General features: G+C 38.6%; 1 protein-coding gene across 1 annotated transcript in view; it reads right to left on the reverse strand.

The window, feature by feature from the left end:
• The window catches only part of LOC134673266 (hemicentin-1), a 231000-nt gene that overhangs the window by 35213 nt on the left and 175889 nt on the right, over nucleotides 1-19898 (reverse strand). Inside the window, exons 2-3 of the mRNA XM_063531231.1 lie at nucleotides 4580-4712; nucleotides 246-454 (exon numbers count right to left, since the gene is read on the reverse strand). Coding sequence (XP_063387301.1) covers nucleotides 246-454; nucleotides 4580-4712 — 342 coding nt within the window. The remainder of the gene's footprint in view (nucleotides 1-245; nucleotides 455-4579; nucleotides 4713-19898) is intronic.

Genomic DNA, 19898 nt, shown 5'->3' on the forward strand with positions numbered 1-19898 from the left:
CGACCCTACAGCGGTACAGTCCCGCGTCCACCGCTATGACGTTGTCGACCATCAGTACGGCCGGTGTTGCGCTCGCTCTGAAGTACGCGCGGTTCCCGAAGACGGGGGGACCAGAGCGAAGTCCCCAATCCGCATTGGGCTAGCGTGGGGACTATAGCCCAAGCACTCTCGCGCTCGAGAGGAGGCCTGTGCCCAGCAGTGGGACGTATATAGGCTGAGATGATGATGATGATGATGATACTTACTGATAACAGTGAAGTTAACTTTCAGATTTCTTGTAGGAGAATTCTTGAAGTCGACCCTACAGCGGTACAGTCCCGCGTCCACCGCTATGACGTTGTCGACCATCAGTACGGCCGGCGTTGCGCTCGCTCTGAAGTACGCGCGGTTCCCGAAGACGGATGGGGACGACCATAGCTTCGGCTGGTTGGCGGTGCGGCCGCGGATGTCGTAGCTGTAAGATATAGGGCAAATTAAAATAAAACAATTGTAAGAGAGGTACTTAGAGCCATCCCACACTAATGTCTCTCGAGCGACGGCGTCTAGTCGACCCTATGGTTGTTGCTCAACACAACGTTGACGCAACTGCGCTGCGACGCCATTTTGCCACAGCGCTGACTAGACGACGCTCATAAGACGCTAGTGTGGGGTGGCCGTTAAAGTGCAGTGTCTCTCTCTTGTAGATGATAATACTATTTTTACTATTACCGCCATTATACAAGGAATTTAACCATCACTAATATTTCCTTCTTACAGGACATTTCACTACCTAGTAAAACAAATATATTAAATATTATGATTTACGTTTTGGGGAAATCAGGCTGCCAAAACACCTACATCATACGGAAGAATCAGGAATAACATCCGAATGTTATGACGTTAACATAAGGCTCGAATATGCCCTGTCGCTCAACATAACAGGCCAATTCGAACGTACACTGACATTAAAATGATATTTGAATCATGTTATTTAGTTATCGTGCGTCTCGATCGCGCCGATACATGTACGGAAAGTACGAGCGAAAGTGACGATAGCTGAATGACATCAGTGAAGCTTAGAATAAATTTAAAAGTGGAAAAATTACTGCCTTGGGTGAGACTTGAACTCACGGCCTCTGCACTGAGAGAAAAGTACAACAAAAATACACTTAGAATTACAAAAAAACCGGGCAAGTGCGAGTCGGACTCGCGCACGAAGGGTTCCGTACCATAATGCAAAAAAAAAACAACAAAAAAAGCAAAAAAGAAACGGTCACCCATCCAAGTACTGACCCCGCCCGACGTTGCTTAACTTTGGTCAAAAATCACGTTTGTTGTATGGGAGCCCCATTTAAATCTTTATTTTATTCTGTTTTTAGTATTTGTTGTTATAGCGGCAACAGAAATACATCATCATCATCTGTGAAAATTTCACCTGTCTAGCTATCACGGTTCGTGAGATACAGCCTGGTGACAGACGGACGGACGGACGGACGGACGGACGGACGGACGGACAGCGAAGTCTTAGTAATAGGGTCCCGTTTTACCCTGTGAGTACGGAACCCTAAAAATAAACTTAATCCGGGGACAAGGAGAGTTAACTAATAGGAACAAATTGACTTTTGCAATTTCTATAAGTTCTTGCTTTCTATTAGTTGTTTTCTATTAGTTATTATCTGTTTGTTGAAATTATATTTGGGATTATACTGAGCTGTTTGTAGAAATAAATAAACTTTACAGAAATAGTGAAACGTCCATAATTATTACTAAAACTTCATTTTTTCCCCCAGTACAGAACTGTTTTTTAATTCTTGGTGATGATTTTTCTCTCAGTGAGGGTCTATCGACCCTCTGGATTTATTTGGCAGCGCTGGAGTATCCTCCAGCGCTGCCAAATGACCCACCAAGACTCCATCCATAGCTAGCGAATATTTCCACCTTAGGGTCTAGGGGACCCGACATCTACCGTAAGCCGTACACTTCTTAAACAGCCATCGGAGTTCCATGTCATATTGGAAATTCACCGCTTAGTATGGGTAATATGTACTAAATTTAGTTTTAACAAGCAGAAACGTCTGCGAACTAGCACCGTTCGCTTAGATTAAATTTAAAAGACACAGAGGCGTCTCCGGGCTGGTAGCCGGGTCTCGGATCCAGAGGCTCAACTAATTCACACATGCGACTTATGCGGCAAGAAGTGCCGTGCAGCGATAGGCTTGTATAGCCATAAGCGGAAATGCATTAGCCGTTTCAACCGCTCTTGACACAGCGGTGCAACAATCATCCGCCAGGGATGCAGTGGCCATTGAAAAAATTTGGAAAACATCAGACATCAGTTAGATGTATTCTGATATCAGTGTACGTTGACGTTCGAATAGGCCAGTAGGCTTAAGGCTCGAATACGCCCTGTCGCTCAAACATGTCCGTATTTCCGCACGGCTCCGGAAACGTCTCTCGTATCAATGTAGTTTATTTTTATCCCATAATAAACGATACAACCTTTCTGAATAATGGAAATACATTTTTCTCCGAACAACTAAAGTGGATGTGAGTTGCGTAATAATGGTAACGTTGTTCAGGGGAATGGAAGGCATGAATATAATTGTTGCTAATTAAGATAGTAAAGATTGTTAATAACAAAGAAGAAAATTAAATATAAAACAATACACTCTTCTTTTTGGGCAGTCGTGTAATAATATTGGCGTTGGCTCGTTGGGTGGACGACATTCGGAAGATTGCGGGTCACTTCTGGATGTGATTGGCTCAGGACCGGGATAAGTGGCGTACCTACTCGAAGAGAGGCCTATGCTCAGCAGTGGGCGTTAAAAAGATATGTAGGGATTGTAGGGTAACGAAATACAATGAAAATTAGGTATGTTTTTGTTTTTTTTCGAGACAACTTTAACCTTTTAAGGTTTTGCTTGGTGTCTGTCCTTGCAAATATAATTCTAGTCTCCGTGTGATTTTTATAAAGGCATTGCCGTTTGAAAAAAAATGACTTCATTCAATTTAAAAACTACTATTTTGCGTTAACCCCTCTTGTAAACAATCTGTATAGTCGACGTCAAAGATATGTTTACATTTTTCGCCTTATTACAAAGGAGTAGGGTGCAAAAGTGTAAACATATCTTTGACGTCTGTAGGTATCGGAGGCAGAGTAGTTGACTCTGTAGCTTTATTCACATTTAATCCATTCATGCCTCAAGTAACATCTATCGAAATCTGAAATAGATAAACCAGAGATCTTACCTAGGTACCTACAAACCTACATGGAGGTGGGAAGGAATTCTACCTCCATTCAGACGGGTGAACGCTATAGCATATTCATCAAAGGCATACAAAGCATTTACATAATACACGTGTATACTCGAAGTATCTTATTCCTAAATTAAAGCTTCTATATTGATAGACTAGTCCGTGTTTGTAGGTATTCAAATTAGCTAGAAATAGGTACAATGTTAGATACGAATATAGAAATGAATATGTTTTCAATGCGAATATTACTAGGTATCCATTATGCGAATTATGGACTTGCCACATATAGCATCCGCCACTGAATTATAATAACCAGTATGAATTTGGGATTTGATTGTGAGAAAATAGTCCAATTCAAAATAGTGAAAATAGAGATACTACCTACTCCTAAAATTACTCCTAATCATTGAATTTGAAATGATAAATCAAAAGATGTATTCAAGCGTTCATTCCCACGCAAATAATTTCAAAAATTATACGTATACAAAAAAAGACGGAAAAAAGAAGATATTTATTTTTCCACAAATATCTCAAATATATTAATACTTAAGAGGTCTAAACCCGGACCCGAGTATGTCCTTAAACTACGTCCAAGGCCACCGGTGGACGGGCAGCAGCGTCCCTCAAATTCGGTGTACACGACTGCGATCGCCAACCCGCCTGCCAAGCGTGGCGATTATGGCATTCACCCCCCACAAGGGGGAGGCCTATGTTCAGCAGTGGACGTCTCATGGCTGAGATGATGATGATGATGATGAAGAGGTCTAAATTGAATATTATTAAAGAGGCGGAAATTTCCAATAAAACAGTCCTGAATTGCAGAACTGTATCTCCCTTATTTATACTTTTTATTCAAAGCTGAACATAGATAGCCCTCTGTCTTTTAAGCGTCGCAACGTTTTTGAGCGTCGATGTCTAGTCAGCTCTATGGGGAACGGTGTCGCTGCGCAGTTGAGGCGACGTTGCGTCGAGCAGGTGGTAACGAAAGGTTCGATCGCTGTGTCTCACTCCAACCTGGTGCCGCCGCCGCTGCCACCAGTCGCGCGGTTGCGAGTTGACTATAGCCGCCGACGCTCGGGAGACCCTAAGAGCGGCCATATACGGACTGCTCGAGCAGTAACCCAATGATCAACATACACGGACTGCTTGTGCAGCTTGACCTCATGATGATATTTCACCGCGCAGTCAACCGCCCGAAGCAGTTCAACTGCTTGAGCGGTTCGTGTCGTGTATTGCGAATGACGATTTTGTATTGAAACTGCAGATCACCCAACGGCGACCGCTTGAAGCTGCCGGCACTGACTGCTTAAAGCAGTCCGTGTATGGCGGCCCTAAGGGTCCTTACCTGTATAAAGGTTCCCCGCCGCTCTCCTTGAACCAGAGCACCATGACCACTTCGTCGTTTTGCTGCAGCGGCGCGATGTCGCACGGGAGGGACGCCTTCTTCCCCAGCACGCCTTGCACGTCAGATGTTGGCACTGTGGAAGAAAAAACACGTTAAATAGCCGCATGGCAAGAAAGCATAGGGATGGACGTGTCGCCTCACGTTGGGCGGACAGAATAACGTCGGTAACAAACGCCACATTGCAGGCTAGCATGCACTGGGCCCATAACAGAGCGAGCGGCTTGGAGAGCACTGGTGAGTGCCCTCACTCGTCACGTCCCTCAGCCATGAGGTTAGGACAAGGAAGAAGAAGTAGAAGAAATAAAGACAAAATTGTCCAATAAGAGCAGTCGCACCGCCTCGCACCAATACATCAGTGCGAGCGAGATGGACAGCGATTGTTTTTACGCTGTCACTAGAGTAAATGTCAATTGGTAGTAGCAGTAGCCGTACTGCAAAATTTTACGATGTGAATATGTCGATTATACTGAGCAACTTTTACTATGGCACCAAACCCAAAGTCGCGAAAAATTTACTTTTCCATTAAAAATAATATACTTAGGTATCAACATCAGACCAGTCAAAACGTATGAAAAAGCTATTTTTTGTGATTTCAGAGTGTTGGTCTCATAGAAGCTGAGTGAGAAACTTTTGGCACAAATATTTATGTTCTAAATAAATTTAAGTTTTGTGTTATTTTTTTATTAATTTTTGTACTTACAAACATATCTTATTCTTATAATAAAAGTTGCTCAGTATGATTTCTTCACACCGTAAAATATATCAGGTTATTAGAAAAACGATTCAGATCATAAACAAGACCGAAGTGATCCCATAAGTGTTCCGTACACAAAGTTTTGTACGGAACACTAAAAAACTAGTCTTTTAGTATAACCTATTACCATCTCACAGACCAGTCATGCAACATCAACCTCAAGGTCAAAGATTGATGATGATTATCTGATACCGTCATCAAATTGATCTCATCACTGCGTCATCGATCAACGATTTTGTAGGTCATCGTACTGTAACTATGTCCGGTCGATTTTTCTTGGAATGATCTCTGCCACTTTTATTTTTTGCTCAAATGTGCTCTTAGATTCTTTCGTAAAATCATATCATTAGATTCGTCATTTCATTATCATTAAAGTAGTAATAGTTTAGGTAGTTTAGTAGTACTAGGTACATAGGTAGGTAAGAATGTACAGTATATGAAAATATTGTGTATATTAATGCCGATTTCAGATTTAAATTCGCGTAGATAACACGCAATATATACCTTATAAAACACATAATAATTATAATCTTTCCCGCAAAATTTCAACTTAATTGACCGCCAAAACGCTTCAAACATCCAAAATTATACAAAAGTTACTGCGAATTTGACAAAGTGCTTTGCAAAACACATTAAATGAATTTAAATTCAGAAAACCGATTAAAGCAGATAAGCCTAATTGGAAATGTGGCTTTAAAGTGTTGCTCAGATATAACAAGGCTATAAAATGAGGTTTAATAAGATACAACCAAAATGTGACATGCGCGGAAAAAGGAACTGCTAACGTCGCGAAATTCAATTGTAAGAGTAAGTTACACATGCTTTGAGGTGCTTTTAGGGTTCCGTACACAAGGGATAAAAACGGGACCCTATTACTAAGACTCCACTGTCCGTCTGTCTGTCACCACACCCGGCTATATCTCATGAACCGTGATAGCGAGTTGAAATTTTCATAGATGATGTATTTCTGTTGACGTTCGTTCTAACAACAAATACTAAAAAAGTACGGAACCCTCAGTGGGCGAGTTCGACACGCACTTGTCCGGTTTAATTTCTTCGAAGCGACACAAATAATCGAAATATTTCGGTAATTTTAATAATTATGACCACCAATTAAATATATTTGGTAATGGTGGTTAATTTAAATAACAGTCGGGTGCTCTTTAATGTTTACATTATTTCTGATTAAAAATATGTAATGCATATTATCGAAGTGAATCCTATGTCGAATGGGGTGTATTAAGTTATTTACAACGTTTTACAGTACTGGCCCTTTAAATTTTTGTCGTAGTTGCGTAATGTGCTTATTATAGCACCTAGTGCCGTAATGTAGCACCAGATGTACTGTAAAAGTACCTATAGTTATTTAGGTACTAGTCGAATTTTAAATTGCTTATTGGCTATTTTAAGTTAATTTAAAATTTATCATTGTATCTTAGGACAATAATAATATTGTAAACTCTTTTATTAATTTATGAGCTCACTTTACTATCATTACCTGTTTAAAAAACTATAATACACATATATTTTTATAGGTATATAGGTACTTGACGTTTAAAATTCTATCATTTTCTTGTCTATTCACTTTTACAATTACTTGGCGACATAAGTTATCTTACTCATATGCTTATTAACTAAAAATAGAACTCAATTAGAATTTCCCAATAAGCATAAAATGCGCATATAACATTACCAAGAACTAAACACACACTGAGGTCGAGTCATTGCCACATTATCATAAAAAAAGAACGTGACCATCTCCGGGTGTAAAACCTGTTTTTATTACCAACTTTACTTTACAGGTCAACAAGCAGAAACCACATATAAAATTCACTTGTATAATGAAGACTTGACCGCAATTATAACTTTGTGTAGGTAAATACATTTTGACCTCACATGCGGTGGCATTTCCGTTCTATAAAAAACAAGACATTATTATCTTAAATAACGTGTTTATAAGACTACCGAATTGTCTGGATATTATATGGAAAACTTGTTTGGTAAACGTAAGCCAAGTTAGGTAATGTATTTAATATGCTTTGTTAGTGTTATTTGATAGCAATTTAAAAGTAGCTGACTTTTCTCCAAACCGGATATAACTATACTTGGCGCGATTCGGGAAATGAATTAGAGATTCACTAGATATGAAATAGTAAAGATATGTGGATAGATAATATGCATGTCGAAGATGGCGGCTGGCGCTTACGTCGCATAGCCATAAGGTACCTTTTGCCGTGGAACAGCACATATCTTTACTATTTCATATCTAGTGTATCTCTAATTCATTTCCCGAATCGCGCTGACGGTCTTTTGCATGAGAACATACTTCGTAACATCACATCACTTTGTGGCCGTCAATAGATTGTCATACGTACATTGCCGGCCTAGGCCAGCAAAGTGAGAATGAGCCTCACATCATCGTTTCGTCGTGAGTGAGACAAAATTGAACCTACGGGTAGTTTTGATTTTAGGTCGAAATTTTTGAGAAAAGAGATCTTTTAATTAAGTATCACAAATAGTATTTGATGTCATGTACCTAAAATGTAACCTAATACATATAAAATATATACTTCAGAATTATTTTCGGACTTTTTTCTAAATAAATCCAAAGTTTAATATTCCGTAGCTGTGTTCGAGGTTGTACAATCGAGTTCATAAATATGTATACATTTTTACACCTCAATTCATTGCATAAAGTTGAAAAGAATGTATACATATTTATGAACTCGACTGTAAGTAGGTAAAGGCCACATCCGTGGCTCGTAAATCAACGCCCTTCGTTACGCGCGTGTACAGAAATATAGCTCTGCGCCAATTTTCAGCAATGCTCATTTCCTTCACGGGTCACACTGGGTGATTTCCGGGTTGAGGTTATTTTGTAGGTTGGGAAAAGCTGGGTTTATACAGGGTGATTTCTGGGTCGTGATCCAGAACCACTTTTTCTGAGTCTGTAAATGATCCACATTATCATATGGTAGTATTTGATTAAAAGATAATTACTTTAATTATTCTTATTTTTCAAGTAAAATTAATGTTATACTAAGAAATTATGGTCACCCCTTGAGTAGGGTCACCAAATTTTATGCAAAAATGTTTATTCCTACTTTTCATCTGGAAAATAATCATCATTATTGGTGATAAACAATAACTAACAACATCATTAGGCTCATCTTTGGATTCTGTATGATGTCTGGCTCTCTTGCTCCACGACCCCGAAATCACCCTGTATTAGTTATTGGATATAAGAAGAAATCGGCGTACGGAGCACAGAATCTGTGCTCCGTACGCCGATTTCTGATACGTAGTTTGCGACAGCAAAGCAGTCGGAGGTAATGTCGCGCACCAAAAGGTTATTTTATCGAAAAAAATATACTGAAGCACACCCAACTTGCCAGTAGAAAAAGGCGCGAAATTCAAATTTTCTATAAGTCAAATCTTCGCGCCTACATTTTTTAAATTTGCTGCCTTTTTCTACTAACAAGGTCGGTTTGCCAGAGTATAAATGTGCCATAAATCCAGCGCGTCTTCAAGTATGGACTCGCGCGCGAGAAAGCAACTTATGCTAGACTTTTATGCATGATGTGAAATAAGTAATTTACTTCAAATACAGTCAACATCCCTTGTGTAACTTTTTCTTTGAAAACCCTGTGACCCTTAAAAAATAATGAGATACCTACACAAACATCGTCTAGTGTGTATCGATTGGTACAAAAACCTACAATACAATGTTTATGTAACAAGCATGCGATGTAGGTCAAAAGGGTATGATAACAAGTGCTTCAATAGGCCGGGAAATACAGTTAATATTTATTCTTCTTTCGATGTTTTTAACTTAGGCATTATAGAAGAAATTGTTCTGCTAAAAAAAGATGTTTTAATGATGTTTGTCATAAGTTATCATATGTTATCATTATGTATTAACCTTAGTAATGTAAGTTAGATTAAGGTACTAACGTTGAAAATGAGTGCATCATGTCGCCGTTAAACGTAAGTTTGGCGAACCTAATATAAGTTTAAAATTATGTACCATACTTTTCTGAAAAAAAAAACCGGGCAAGTGCGTGTCGGACTCGCGCACGAAGGGTTCCGTACCATAATGCAAAAAGAAAAACAAAAAAAAGCAAAAAAAAAAACGGTCACCCATCCAAGTACTGACCACTCCCGACGTTGCTTAACTTTGGTCAAAAATCACGTTTGTTGTATGGGAGCCCCATTTAAATCTTTATTTTATTCTGTTTTTAGTATTTGTTGTTATAGCGGCAACAGAAATACATCATCTGTGAAAATTTCAACTGTCTAGCTATCACGGTTCGTGAGATACAGCCTGGTGACAGACGGACGGACGGACGGACGGACAGCGAAGTCTTAGTAATAGGGTCCCGTTTTACCCTTTGGGTACGGAACCCTAAAAATTAACACGCAGTGTGCACTCCGCGGAGATGTGTTTTACATGTTGTGTTTTTGTCATACATTTTGTAGCGAAAACGGAAACTTTATTGCGAAAATGGAAAATATCAACAATAAGTTTAAGGCACATATTGTTTGCTTGTTTGCCATGTTTACATTGTAAAATAAATACAACCCGTAACATGATACTTTTACGTTTTCGAACCCATACAAATGTAATATATGTCCTGGAGGCCAATTAAACTTAAATTGTGACATCAAACTGATATCTAAATGCGTTGCCAGTGCGTCTCGCTCTTTCCAATACATATGCGGACAAGAACGAGCGAAATGTACGCGCGACTAACAATGGATATCATTTTGATGTCAAAATGTAAATTTGAATTGGCCTATTGGCGTGTTAAACAACAATATTCGTGTAACAAGTCTTGTAAGCAAACTTTTTCCTTATTTATACGGTATTATGAGAAATTCGTGTCGTGTGTGATTGCCTTTATAATGGTGATTCTTGAACGTGAAAAGGCAGTATATTAATATAATAAATCAGAACTAGGATTTCTGCGAAATTTTGTTTCCTACACGGCCCGGTCTAACGTGAGTCATCCTTTATGATCTAAAAAAGCGCTGAGTTAGGTACGATTTCTAGTACCTAACTCAGCTGCCTGGCCCCTATTTCACCAACGTGATAGGTCCGACAATTGTCGACATCACTGTTACTGACGTCACAGGCCTCCATAGGCTATGGTAACCGCTTACCATCAGACGGGCGGTGTGGTTGTTTGCCACCAACATGTTAATTAAAATCAAAACTCCACTATATCGCCAGTTAATAAGTACTTATTTTGCGAAGTTAATGACAATTGTCACAAGAAATACGACAATTGTCACGAAATTCCGACACAGAACTCATTTGCTGTCAAGAATTACCGAAAGTTCTTTGAAATCTTGTGACAATTGTCATCATTATCATCATAAACATCGCAAGAGAAATACCTGTTTTTTGTCGATATAATAAAGTTTTTTTAAATAATAGAATGATGGTGGCAAACAGGAATACAGCCCGCCCGATGGTAAGCGGTAACCGTAGCCCATGGATGCCTGTGACGTCAGCAACAATGAGACTTGTCGAATTGTCGCACCTGTCACGTTGGTGAAATAGGGGCCTGAACCCACTGCATCTTAAGAAGGCATCAAAATCACGTTGGTACATTACTTTGTTACGTACAAACCATTAAAACATTTCACAAAAACCTGGTAATAAATTTGTACGTCCACGCTTTTGACTAAGTTTCCACAGAACTATTCAAGTTTAAACTGTAATTTAAGTAGTTTAAGGTTCAATTTAGCTTAGATAGTATTACAATAGGTTGTTGTCGTATTGTCAGGTCAGCCTAAGGTTGTGGGTGATGATTGATCGATGTGGTCAACAAAGCAATTGATATAGAATTACACAACATATCCGATAACTATTGTATTCTAAAAAGAACTTTATCACATGGTATTATGGTTTGAATTCCAAAGCTTTGTGTTATAAAGTTATTTAGCAAAGAATACCGAAGACTTGTTTCTAATTTAATTTTTTACATCACGTTACAATTACATACATAACAAAAAGTAATTAAAACTCACAACTCCTAATTCCCAATAATTACCGACAAATAATTGACGACCGGTCTGGCCTAGTGGGTAGTGACCCTGCCTATGAAGCCGATGGTCCCGGATTCGAATCCTGGTAAGGGCATTTATTTGTATTATGATACAGATATTTGTTCCTGAGTCATGGTTGTTTTCTATGTATTTAAGTATTTATATATTATATATATCGTTGTCGGAGTACCCACAACACAAGCCTTCTTGAGCTTACCGTGGGGCTTAGTCAATTTGTGTAAAAATGTCCTATAATATTTATTTATTTTATAACTTTAACCTTCGAGGGTCAAAGGTGAATTTACGGAAATACTGATATTAATCCTGCCCTACACTTGTAATAACTGTAAGAGCTTGCGCTAGCCAGGGTTAAGCCGGGGTATGGCCGGGGTTAAACCTGGAGTTACCATGGTTACCAGTACAATTTAACACTGGGTTAACGGTTAATCCCAGGTTACTTTAGTGGCTAAGCCTGGCTGGCACAAGTGGCCCTATATAAGCGGCACTTGCGCATTCCACTAACCCGGGGTTAACCGGTTTTACCTGGAGTTACCATGATTACCAGTACAGTTTGACACTGGGTTAACGGTTTAACCACTTAACCCCGGGTAAATGGATGGTGCAATTGGCCCTAAGTAACATAAAAAAGTTTCAACTATGAATCCGAGATAAGTACAGAAAATAATTGAATGATTTTTGAACGTCGCTTACGAATGTTACGTAAGAGCAATTAACATTAGGTGATAAGATTTTTGTACCTATTTCAAACAATAAACACTAGTTTAGTTATCTTCTTACGTGAAAAAGTAAAATCCAACTTTTAAACACTTGAAGACCAAAAATATGAGTATAAGTATAATGATTCACAACACCCAGTTTTTTCTAAAATGGCAGCTATCGAAGGTAATCTTCTGTTCCGTTGTATTTGATTAATTTGACAACGTAGCCACTTTAAATTGTGTCATAGATAATCTATAATATGTCAGTTTTATCTTTAAAAGTGATGTATTTGAGTGAAGTAACGATATATCAAATTGGCAAGTAGGCAGCTAGGTATATTCGAATCTGTCGTTAATTTGACAGTACTTTTAATATGGGCCTGTATGAATTTTGTAACATAGGTAAATAACATGATTTTTCAGAAACAATACTGACAGGTTCCGGCGCTCATTTAAAGTCTGTTATACCTTGATATAGCTCGAATCATTTTGAATTACACTTACTCAATTAAAACTCGACTCGGTACCAGGGGTGCCAAAATCCTGACTTCGGGCAAACTCGGCTCCAATCGGCTCAACATTAGGGGTGACACAACTTGACGTCCCTTTGCGTGCAGTCGTGCACGACCACAAATAAGATAATGGCTTGAATTTTGACAACCCTAAATAGCCGAAACGGATAAAGCCATATATGTATTAGAAAGGGACAGCATGATTCGAATCTGAACCGCTGTCAAACTTCGGTTTTGTAGGAAGTTAACTTTGTGTACGGTAGTTATTACTTATTCTGTCTCGGTACTTGAAATACTAGGAAGTTTTTTAGCACAGTGCAGGGTTCTCCAAATTTAGACTCAAAAGACTCTAATTCTTACCAACAGATCCCTAACCGTCGTTTATGTTTGTATCACATCGGTATACGATACAACCCTCAGGCTGAGTTGTCACTAGACATGTGCGAGGATGCGTAGTGAGGGATGTGTTTGTTAACAACCAATAGAAAATTGCCGACTAGAGCTAGTCGACGACCGGTTGGGCGTCCTAGGTATCGCTGGTGCGATGAGGTCGTGAAAGGTCTGAACGAGCTCGGTGCCGTCGATTGGACAGAAACGGCGCTAGACAGAGAAGCATGGTGTTCCTTAGTGTCAGAGGCCAAGATCCACTTCGGGTCGCTGCGCCACGGCAGTAAGTAAGTAAGTAAGAGCTGCGCTGAGCGAGGGTAGGTAAATGAAGTGATTCTATTGGTTCTTAACAAACACATCCCTCGCTACGTATCCTCGCACATCTCTGGAAACGCAGCTTTATAATAATAACCAGCCTGGAAAGTGTCCAACAGAGTTTACCAACGCAGCAGGTGTGCTCTATCGGGTGATACTTGTGTAAGTATTGATACATAGATTATAGTGTAAAGTGGGGTTAATGGGATAGGCTCGTTTCTTGATGGGTCAGATCTGCATCAATATAATATATATACACTTGAAAGAAAAGGTACCATTCGGATTCAGACCACATCAGCATAAAGGTGACAGTCCATTTCCAACGACAGCTGCACTACTGTTCATTTTACTATGGAAATTGACAATGACAGCGACGCGTTCAGTACCGATAGTGCAGCTGCGGTTAGAAATGGAATGTTACCATAATGCTGCAGTTTTGCAGCGCGACATTACTGTCGACTGCAATGCTGCCGCAAAATATATTCTGAGCAACGGGACATCGATTTTGACAATTGCGACAAACATACATGTTACAAAAAAAACAGTGAAGAGCAATAAAAATAGGTCATATTTTATGAAAATGTTCGTATGTATAATAAAGATCCTCCATTGTGATATGGAATGTCTGCATAAATAAAACGAACGGAGTGAAAATTATAGCAAGAAAGTATACACACATTGCACAATCTTTTTAAGCTCAAATTAATGAATCTTGTCAAGGGTTGAATCATAGAATCAAGCATATGTACAAGAAAACAATTATCATTATCTCATTTTCAAAATATCTTATTTCAGAAATACATAATATTTAGATACAAAATGAACATAAAATAACTCAATACATAGTGGAGCTCAACAACATTCTAAAACATTTATCAGTAGTTTTCACAAAATGACTCCTAGGTACCGCTGGAGAGACGAAGTGCAGAAAGACCTTAGCGAACTCGGCGCCCATCGATTGGACAGAAACGGCTTTGGACAGAGTAGCATGGCGGTCTTTGGTGTCGGAGGCCAAGATCCACTTCGGGTCGTTGCGCCACTTGCGCCATAGCAGTAAGTAAGTTCACAAAATGAACTTTCAATCCCAATTTAGCCTTATAGCGATTCCTCTGACCCTCCTTCCTAAATATTGAAACTTGAACAATATCCACCCACTAATCCCTAAAATCAATATCCAACAACACAATTACTATAAGCTTTCATACTTAACTGATATTACTATAAATTCCGTCTACCATCTGCCACAGGGTCCAATAATAACCAAAGGTGCTTTTGCTTTCATGGTTATACCCCCCCAATTTACTAAAACTGAACCCTATTCTAATCACATTAGAATACAAATTCCAATGACGGGTCACAAAGAGATATTACTAGACACTCGTATGAGAGACATAAGTTTTTACGATTGAATAAATTTGGTCAGATGTTAAATGAACGGATTTGGCCGTTAAATTTTACTTACAAAAGATATAGGTGCTTCATCTTTTAGAATCTAAATTTTAGATTAATCGTTTTGACGATGCTGAATTTAGTAATACTTAAACGTTTTGTAATCTCTATTTTATATTTCTTATTGTTTATTAGAACTAGGGGAGAGTTGGTTATATACTTATCGTTCGTGTTTGTCATGCTACTCCAGTCAACCTCAGTACTTTTTGTACTGTTACCGACTGAAATAGCAAGACATATTCGTACGTTTCCGTGAAAATACAATGGAAAATAATTATGCACTACGTCTCTGTATGCTTCGTACCTTAATAGCCTAGCTAGATGAAAACATAAAGCGTGATTCCAACAAGAAATTGGAGCATATTAAGGTGCAGTGAGTTCAGAAAACGGAGTTTTTTAAAAGCCGTAGCTCTTTTTTGGATCACAATACGGCTGCCATACATTCAATTAGCAAACTTGAGGGCTTTTTCTAGTGAGTGGAGTGATTAGAATCCTAAGTTTTTGACTTTTGCTCGATAGAAAACGATCACGAACATAGGTCTAAAACGGACTTTAAAGATTCGTAACAATTTGTGCACAAAAGATAGAAATATGAAAACTGCTTCTATGTACGCGCAATTGTATGCTTGAACGACTACCAGGATTACTTTTTTTTTTAATTTCACATTCACTAAATAAGTTCGAAAATATGATATCAGCGGTTCCGTGCACGCAACTTCTTTGATCAGATGCCCGCTGGGCTCGGATCAAAGCACACGTATCGCGAATTTAATTAAAATGACAGTTGGTTTTCGCATTTATTTCGACATTAAGTCATATACATATACGAAAAAGTATACCAGTAGACAAATAGTATTTAAAAAAACAGGGTAAATAATTATCATCACATGGAGCTCGAGTCTCATCTTAGATTTGATTTGTTAGGGCATAATGGTTGAAAAACGCAGTAAACTATCTTAAAACAATACGATTCCAATATCATTTAAGTAATTTGCTCCTTGAAACCCGGCTTAGAATGAAAAAAGTTTGAAGACTCATACTTATTGATTGGAATTAATTTTCATTATGCTGGTATTAATATTGCATACCTATTTGACGTACTTTTGTACGTCAACGTCAATGAACTGTGATGACAATGTTGTGATCTTGTATTTATGTTAGAGAACTTTTGATCTTCAAATATTACCTATTAATACGGAACATTATGTAAATATTTCGTGTACTACTTGAAAATCGTGCAGTGGTACACCTATTTTGTTGCTGTGAGGTCCGTCTAAGATAGATGTATAACGCGGTTACGTGCTGTTCTGCAAACCTTCATGAAATCAAGAATAAATAAACGGCTATGGTCTAGCCTCAGCGAGTTTTTGCGGCTTGTGAGGCCGAGATATACATTATACATACTGGCCTACGAGGCTTACAGCCCAAAACCACTGCGGTGCCTGGTTTGTGATTGCCTATGTATCGAGTGTTATACTAATTTACTATAAAATAAAACAAAGTTTTTCGTTCAATGATATTCTGTGCATATTTAATTTTATACCTCGTCGATGACAAACAAGCATACGGCCCGTCTGATGATAAGCAATCTTCGTAGCCTTTGGATGCCTGCAACTCCATGCGCGTTGCCGAGTCTAACACTCCGCACCCCTCGTTGATAACTGGCAACCATACTCACCGGCAGGAAGGACACTATGAGTAGGGTCTAGTGCTAGTGTTATTTGGCTGCAGATTTCTGTAAGGTTGAGCTCTGCTCTAGATCTGGAATGACATCCGCTGTGCTGTGCCCTACCACACAAAGCGAGATGTCATTCTCAGTTCCCATTCCCATACCTCTCTTTGGACGTAGTTCAAGGACCATATATCTTAAATATGCCGATACCGATATGTCCATATATCTTAAATATTAACTATAGAGATTCAGAGTCTGAACATATAACCGTAAGTTTACCAAAAAAATGCCGTAATAGCTGTAGGTACAGTCAGATGCAGAGAGAAAGAATCCGCCAAAATGAAATTTCCACCCTGCCAGGACTTTATTTATTGATAAAGATAACGATATATTTATTTGCAAAAAATATAGTGATGAACATAGGTGGACAGTAATTTTGGATGCGTAGGGTAGAGCGGGGAGAAACGTAACACTATGTACTTTGACCTTAGTTTCTGGTTAACCATTATTATTTTGATGAGTTTAATGTAGTCATACTCGTATATAACGTCAGTGCATGTTCTGTACATTAACGTCTTGACTAACATTATAATTGTGTATTATGTTTTAAAAAAATCGTCTTTTGTTACTAATGACCCCGTTGGCGTGCAGAAAGTAACACGTTGTGGGTCAAAAGTAACAAGACACAGTGGGCTGTAATTTAATATAATATGACATATCAAATCAAAATAAAAACCGGTCAAGTGTGAGTCGAACTCGCGTCCCGAGGGTTCAGTACTGCACACATTTTTGAACGAGCGAGCAAAGCGAAGTTCTTAAGTACATTCAACTATTTATTCAATTCGTCCACACACGGCTGGCTATCTTAGGATAGTTAGTTACCCATTTTTTTTTGTTCAAGTATTATGTTAAGCATAGTGCCTACATTTGTTTTCATTGTTAGGCGTATCTCTGTTAATTCAAGATAGCAGGGCTATAACCGCGGCAATCGAAGTTCGCAAATTGCTGGCATTTCTCTCTGTCACTCTAATTACCTACGGTTTCATTGGTGTAAAAGAAAAATCCCCGCAATTTGCGAAATTCGATGGTCGCGATATACGGCAGTTCAGCCTTCTCACTTAGCTACTCGTACTTAAACCAATTATTTGTTCTGTTTGAGCACTAACCTCCTAAAGCTCATGCTTCGACCTTGCGTGGAGGTGCACCTCCCATATAACCATTCCAGTCGCAGAATCATCAAAGTGGTAACTAAATGTCAGATGTGTCGTAACAGAGTCCACACAATGTGTCTAGAATTGTTTCGAAACAAAGTGTCGTCGCCGTGTGTACACTTTTCCGTAACAAGGTGTCGACACATTTGTGTGCACTTTGCGTGCGGTTTGCGACTAAATCTGACAGCAAATTTGTGACAGCAAATGTCAATATAAAATACCTCTTGAAAACCAAGGTTTGACAAACTACTATTAGTGTCTCGTGTGCTCGTAAGTAATTCTAGTAAGTCATCATGGGCGATGCAAATGATAATAATTGACCAAAACCATATAAACACCCAACACCCGTCAACCTTTTACAGAAAAGTTTTTAAAGAAATGCAATAAGCTACTTAGGTCAGCCAACGAATGCTCCAAAAAGTTGTAGAGGGAAATGCTCGGAACACAATTTTTGACTCTGTAACTTGGTTTGGGCAAGTTAGGAGGTGAACATATCAAAAGTCCCCGGCCGTAGCCCTTGAGCCCAAATCTTGTTCAAACCAATTTTCGGTGGAAGTTTGCATGGTAATGTACATCATATATTTTTTTTAGTTTTAACATTCTCTTATTTTAGAAGTTACAGGGGGGGGGGGACACATTTTACCACTTTGGAAGAGTCTCTCGCGCAAACTATTCAGTTTAGAAGAAAATGATATAAGAAACCTCAATATCATTTTTGAAGACCTATCCATAGATACCCCACACGTATGGGTTTGATGAAAATTTTTTTTTTGAGTTTCAGTTCTATGTATGGGGAACCCTAAAAATTTACCGTTTTTTTCTATTTTTGTATGAAAATCTTAATGCGGTTCACAGAATACATCTACTCACCAAGTTTCAAGAGTATAGTGTTTATAGTTTCTGATAAAAGTGGCTGTGACATACGGACGGACAGACAGACAGACAGACAGACAGACAGACAGACAGACAGACAGACAGACAGACATGACGAATCTATAAGGGTTCCGTTTTTTGCCATTTGGCTACGGAACCCTAAAACGTGAAATAAACTGTGTGAATCGTGTTAAATGTAATGTTTTGTCATAAAGGCTGCTTTTTCTACAATCAATTGTTTTATTTCCTAATTATACGTATTTTGATACATGAAAAAAAAAATTGGTATTATGAGATTTGATCAAGTCCAGCATAATTCACATAAATATAATGAAATTCATTGGTATACAATCAAATAAGCCATTTTATGCTGAATTCAATGATACATAATTAATATCATTCATACATATTTTTAAAGAAATGGTCATATTTCTAACACACGCCAAATTCGCGATGACCACCCATGGAGGCCACGCCACTAGACGTATATTTTTCTAAATTGGCCGCGCCACTCAACCTCAAGCCACCGTTAAATCTGAGGCGCCGCCATTCAACGGCTTGTTATGACTGTCCGTCTCCCGGCTCCCCGCCACCATAGAGACTGGGAGCCAGACAATACCACTCTAGGGGATATGCAAATATTCAGAAAATGTATGAATTTTAATACAACATAAACATCAAATAACTAAAAGTCAAAAAACGTACTTTAGATTCGAAAAATCACGTTGCGTCCTCTCACACAACCTAATAGCACGTGGCGACCGTTTCGACTGAATGCGCTGACTGAGTGAAGGGGGCACCACTGTCTATCACTTAATAGCAGCGGAGTGGTATTTTGTCTATTAGATAAACCTACAGAGCAATAGTTACTTTCCACCCGCAGTTACCTTTGTCCCCGCTCTCCCCTACATTTCACTTGAAGAAGCATGCAAATTTTGCTTAGTAGCTAGGTAGTATAACTTAATATATACAAATTTAAGCTAAGCTAAGGTAAGTTATATAATAATAACATCATCGGAATACACATATGATTTTAATGAAATTGTCATTGAATTGATTTGTGCCTTATCGAAAGCCCTATTAATTAGAGTAGTACCTAAATAACTTTTTTCATTTGACGACTTCTGTATTTATTCGGTTTATTTAGTTCGAGTATCTAATGAATTCGATTATTTAGTTAATTTACATTTAAGTACGTCACATGTGACATGAACAGACAAAGAGAGCAAGATAAAATATATTGTTTTGTCTTCCTTCTTTCAATGGAACTTTTTTAGAGTTTCTCTTCCTCAAAGGAGGCTAGTGGTTAAGAC

This window comes from Cydia fagiglandana, chromosome 18 (assembly GCF_963556715.1).
Source record: "Cydia fagiglandana chromosome 18, ilCydFagi1.1, whole genome shotgun sequence".
Taxonomy (NCBI): domain Eukaryota; kingdom Metazoa; phylum Arthropoda; class Insecta; order Lepidoptera; family Tortricidae; genus Cydia; species Cydia fagiglandana.